The sequence below is a fragment of the Bombina bombina genome, chromosome 3, assembly GCF_027579735.1.
Source record: "Bombina bombina isolate aBomBom1 chromosome 3, aBomBom1.pri, whole genome shotgun sequence".
NCBI classification, from domain to species: domain Eukaryota; kingdom Metazoa; phylum Chordata; class Amphibia; order Anura; family Bombinatoridae; genus Bombina; species Bombina bombina.
This window is the reverse complement of record NC_069501.1, coordinates 67,005,931-67,011,205: the sequence shown is the minus strand read 5'-3', so window position 1 is coordinate 67,011,205 and position 5,275 is coordinate 67,005,931. Positions and strand designations below refer to the sequence as shown.

The following is a 5,275-nucleotide window of genomic DNA, read 5'->3' as shown; positions in this document are numbered from 1 at the left end:
TGGGGGAGATTGTGGCATAGTCACTTATGTCTCTGATTGTAATATACATATATAAGTAGTTTTATATTTTCGAAGATGGACCATAGAGCTGAACTATCTTTACTTAACCAGATGTTTTTTATTTTCTTCAGTTCCCTATGGCTGATAAAAAACGACCTTCTGGAGCCCAGTACCGCAAACGAAAGGCAGAACAAGCTAAGGAGCAAGCAAAGCAAGAGGGGTCCTTCTTTAGATACCTTCATACACAGAAAGCAAATCAAGAACAAGAATGTGACTGTACTCTTGTGGAACCTGCCACTGGGGACGGGGAAGCTGAATGTTGTGCTCCAACTACAAGTCATACTGAAGTTTCACAATTTGGAAATGTTTCTAGAAATAATGAAGAAGAAAAAGATGTCAATAACAGTGAGACTAGTAGTAGCACTGCGAAGTCATCAAAAGAAAACAATATTGTGCCTGATTTGGATTACAGTGACCCTGCTAAATGGCCCTACTCTTGCAGTGATGATCTACGACAGCTTATAATTCAACATGGACCACAGGAGGTTGTATTACATGATTTTCCCAAAGACTCAAAAAACAGACGATTTTCTACTGTACACTACAAGAGGAGACTGGCAAATGGTGAAGAAGTGTGTCGCCAATGGTTGATATATTCAACCTCAAAAGATGTGGTTTTTTGTTTTTGCTGTAAGTTGTTCAGTAAAAGAAATGTTGCATCATCCCTACAAGAAACAGGTTCAAAAGACTCGAAGAACATTGGAGCAATTATTTCTTGACATGAGAGGAATACTGACCATTTGGAAAACTATCAAGCCTGGCGTGAACTTGAATTCCGCTTATCTAAAGAAAAAACAATTGATGCTCTAAACCAGCTGAAAATTAGGCAAGAAGAACAATATTGGCAACAAGTCTTGCAACGCTTGATTGCTTTGGTAAGAGTTCTTGCCATGCAAAACTTATCATTCCGTGGTACAAATGACAAGTTGTATAGTGCCGGCAATGGAAATTTTTTAAAGTTTGTCGAATAGCCCTTTTTGATCATATCATGAATGAACATTTGCGTAGGGTTAAAGATCAAGAAACATTGGTTCACTACCTGGGAAAAGATATCCAGAATGAGCTTATACAGCTTCTAGCCGGTGCTATAAAGAAGAAAATTATAACAAGTACAACCTCAGCTAAATACTATTCAATTATTCTGGACTGCACACCCGATGTTTCTCACATTGAGCAAATGACAATGATTGTACGTTTTGTTGATGTAAGCAAACCATCAGATAATGAGTCTGAAAGTATTACTATACGAGAACATTTCTTAGGATTTATTCCACTACAGGAGACTACAGGTGCCTTTATAGCAGAAACTCTTCTTGAACAGCTGAAGCTAATTCAATTGCCAATTGAAAATCTGCGTGGTCAAGGGTATGACAACGGCAGTAACATGAAAGGCAAACAAAATGGAGCACAAAAGAGAATACTGGACTTAAACCCACGTGCGTTTTTTGTGCCCTGCAATGCACACTCTTTAAACTTGGTAGTCAATGATGCTGCTAGGTGTTGTCTGGAAGCAGCAACTTTCTTCAGGTTAGTTCAACAGATTTATAATTATTTCTCTACATCAACTAAGCGTTGGCAAGTTCTAATTAGCCATATATCAGACTTAGGCATAACTGTTAAGCCATTGAGTGAAACAAGATGGGAGAGTCAGATTGATGCTTTGAAACCACTGAGATATCATCTTGGTAATATATATGATGCTTTGATAGAGATTTTTGAGGATACAAGCCTATCAGGTCCATCTGGAAATACTTCCCGAGTTGAAGCCAAGGGCCTTGCTGATGCAGTTAGTAAATTCAAGTTTGTGGTATCCCTTGTTACATGGTACAACATCCTTTTTGAAGTCAATCTTACAAGCAAGCTACTACAAAATAAGGAAGCTGATTTAAATTCAGCTACAAGACAATTGCAAGTGACCAAGAACTATCTCATAACCTGCAGGTGTGATAAGGGTTTTCAACAAGTTTTGACAGATGCTACTGAGATTGCAAATGAGATACAGATAGTACCAAACTTTGAGACAGAAGATCAAGTTCGAAACAGGAGAAAGAAACGACAGTTTGATTATGAGGCCCGAGAAGAAGCACCACAAGATCCAAAGCAGAAATTCAAAACAGGTTTTTACTATGCTGTTTTAGACATGGCCATACAATCTATTGAAGAGAGATTCCAACAGCTACAAAAATATAATTCACTATTTGGCTTTCTATATGACATATACAGTATAAAGAAAAAATCAACAGAAGATTTACTTAAGGACTGTAATAATTTGGAAAAGTCATTGATGCATAATGGAAACAAAGATATTGATGCTGAAGATCTGCGTTGTGAACTTGAAGCAATAGCTCGAAGACTTCCAAAGCCTATGCCGCCACAAGAAGTACTTCTCTTCATACTACAAAATAAACTTCTGGATAACGTGCCCAATGTTTCTGTTGCTCTGAGGATCCTTCTCACACTTCCAGTATCAGTGGCAAGTGGTGAACGTAGTTTCTCAAAGCTCAAACTTATAAAAAGTTACATACGTTCTACAATGTTGGAAAAGAGACTAGTTGGCTTGGCAACTATATCTATTGAACATACACAGGCAGCAGCACTTGATCTGGCTGAAATGGTGACAAAATTTGCAAAGGAAAAGGCACGCAAAGTGAGATTTTGAGGTGTCTGAAATAAAAAAAAAATTCTGACAAATCTGTGTTTTTTTTTGGTTTGTTTCTCTGGCTGTAAGGAAAATACAGACTCAGTTAATATATATTTTGTTTAATTAAAAGTTAAAATATATTTGTTGTTAATATAGGCAATGTAACATTTGGTTACTTTATATTTTGCCTTTAATCTTGTTGCTTTTGGCATCTTATGCCACACCACTTATTCATGAAAATAAAAAGAAATTTAAAAGTGTTATGTTTTGTTTCTTTATTTATTTTTTATTTTTTTGGCATGGTGGGGGGGGGGGGGGGCAAGTAACTGGTCTCGCCTAGGGCACAAAATAGTCTAGCACCGGCCCTGGCCCCCATGTCCCCTTGTTTTAAAGCCCAAAAGCCCCTCTTTAAATTAAAGTCCCTATATAAGTCTTATAATCCAGGTGATCATTGTGACAATAGTGAATAAATGTCCTTTTATTTGCCTAGAGGCTCATGGTAACCTTTATGCGCAGATCAAGTTACATAACTATACTGAAGGCCCTTATTGATAATAACCCCTTCTTCCTTTTGATTATAGAGTTTAGAAAAAAAACACACACACTATTGTTTGCAACCTTATTTTTTTATTTTTTATTTATAAAAATATACATTTTTTTCACACATTTTGTTCTCACATGTTGTGATATAGTCATAAAGTATCATTATAGTTTCAATATGTAGGATCTGTTGAAAAAAACAATATATATTATGTGTGGTTTTCTCACTGAAAATTAGTCTACAGTGGGGATTAAATGTGAGCCGCATCTAAAAACTACAAAACAGCTCAGCACAGGGGTGCAAATGGCTCAGCGGTTAAAGGGATAGGAAAGTCAAAATTAAACTTGCATGATTCAGATAGAGCATGCAATTTCAAGACACTTCTAAATTTACTTCTATTTTCAAATGTGCTTCGTTCTCTTGGTATCCCTTATTGAAAAAATAAAATACATACATATCCTACACTAGTGGGAGCTAGCTGCTGATTGGTACAACAAAAAAGAAAAACAACAACGGCACTACATTAGCTGTGTCCCTCAATATGTTGTATTCTCCTGGAATTTTAGAAATAACACAAAATCAATATATGTGGGGACTTAGGTGCTGTACACTAAAAGAGGCAAACTGGAAAAATCAACTGCATTCTGCAATTGAAAGAGTGTACTGGTAGCACTCAACAGCAAAACACTGGTAAATTGGCCTGATATGCCTAGGTACTCGGCCCCAGACAAGACGATTTAAAACTTAACTTTTATTAGTTTTATGATAAAAAAGAAAAAAGGGGTATTAAAATTCCAACTAGTGTTGAAATGGGAGAATGTGACTCCTAGGGAGAATGTTCTGACAAATAGGTGATATGCTCTCCAGGTTGTGTCTACTTAAAGGGGAGGAAGAGATAATTACACATATAATAATTCCCAAAATTATAGGATGGTATTTCTTCCTTATAGCTATCCCCCATTTTTTTTTTTAGGTAGATTCCTAACAAGTTACAGGGGTGAGTGAGACCACTAAATAGGGAACCCCCAATTATAATTTCTGAATGGAATATATTAATATAGGAGTCACGGTTGTGGATATTGTACTTTGAAATATCATGCAATAGTCCCCATGCACCACAACAGGTATTTAATTCGAAATAAAAAATAAACTGAAATTGCTCTAATATGTAACCCCCTTAAAAGGGCACTGTGTTTATATTTCTTTACTGTTGAATGGACTCAAATAGCGGTGTCCTGTCGGCTGTTCTAACTTATAATCATACCACCAGTGAATCAGAGTCAGTTCTCACTCTGTGAGAGTGTAACAGATATCTTCAATCCTAGAATCCTGGTTACGTTTTAATATTGCACTTTATTTGTGCTTAACTTGTCTGTATTGATGATCTTAGATAGACAACGCGTTACCATATGTCCTAATAGGGAGCTATTGGTAGAATTCTAAAGGTGGTGTGAAGGTTACGTTAAAGTTATTAAGCCTAGGGGAAACCCCTTTTAAGATACCACCGGTTGTATAGAACCCGCTATTTTTATTATGTTCAAAGTAGTTTACTAGAGTATACAATGTTAGAGCAGTTCTGGTGAACAGTAGATTCGTATCTGGTCAGTGTGTTTGGTGCACTATATAAATCTCGAGATAAATTGTTACTCCAGGGTATTTATTGCTTGTATATTTGCAGTGGAGTCGTTATACCGTTTGTAAATGACTCTCCGGTATTGTAATCAGTGTATTCCAGATTACCGGTATTAGTATTTGCAGGGTCTCTATATATTAGAGGCTTAATGTAGTTTAAGCTGAATCGACTCACAGCTTAGGTCTAAAGTGCTTCGTATGCGGTTATGCACTATATATTTAAAGACCGAGTGTGGTTTAAGCTGAGTCGGCTCACCGCTTCTGTCTAAGGTGCCTGTTTGTTATTGTACACCGTTCGGTAATTACATTAAAGAAGGAATTCCTTCATTGATAAGGCTACATAGATCTGAAGCGGCTCAATTTTCTAGGTCTCACTCACACGCAGGCATACCATTTAAGTT

General features: G+C 36.7%; 1 protein-coding gene across 1 annotated transcript; it reads left to right on the top strand.

Moving 5' to 3' along the window:
- Positions 1–1,048: 1,048 nt before the first annotated feature.
- On the top strand, positions 1,049–2,719 carry LOC128652211 (zinc finger MYM-type protein 1-like). Its single transcript, XM_053705148.1, has one exon. The coding sequence runs from the start codon at positions 1,049–1,051 to the stop codon at positions 2,717–2,719; it is 1,671 nt and encodes a 556-aa protein (XP_053561123.1).
- The last annotated feature ends 2,556 nt before the right edge of the window (positions 2,720–5,275 follow it).

Coding starts and splice junctions, on each gene's coding strand:
- LOC128652211 (XM_053705148.1), top strand. CDS start 1,049: ATGAATGAACATTTGCGTAGGGTTAAAGATCAAGAAACATTGGTTCAC.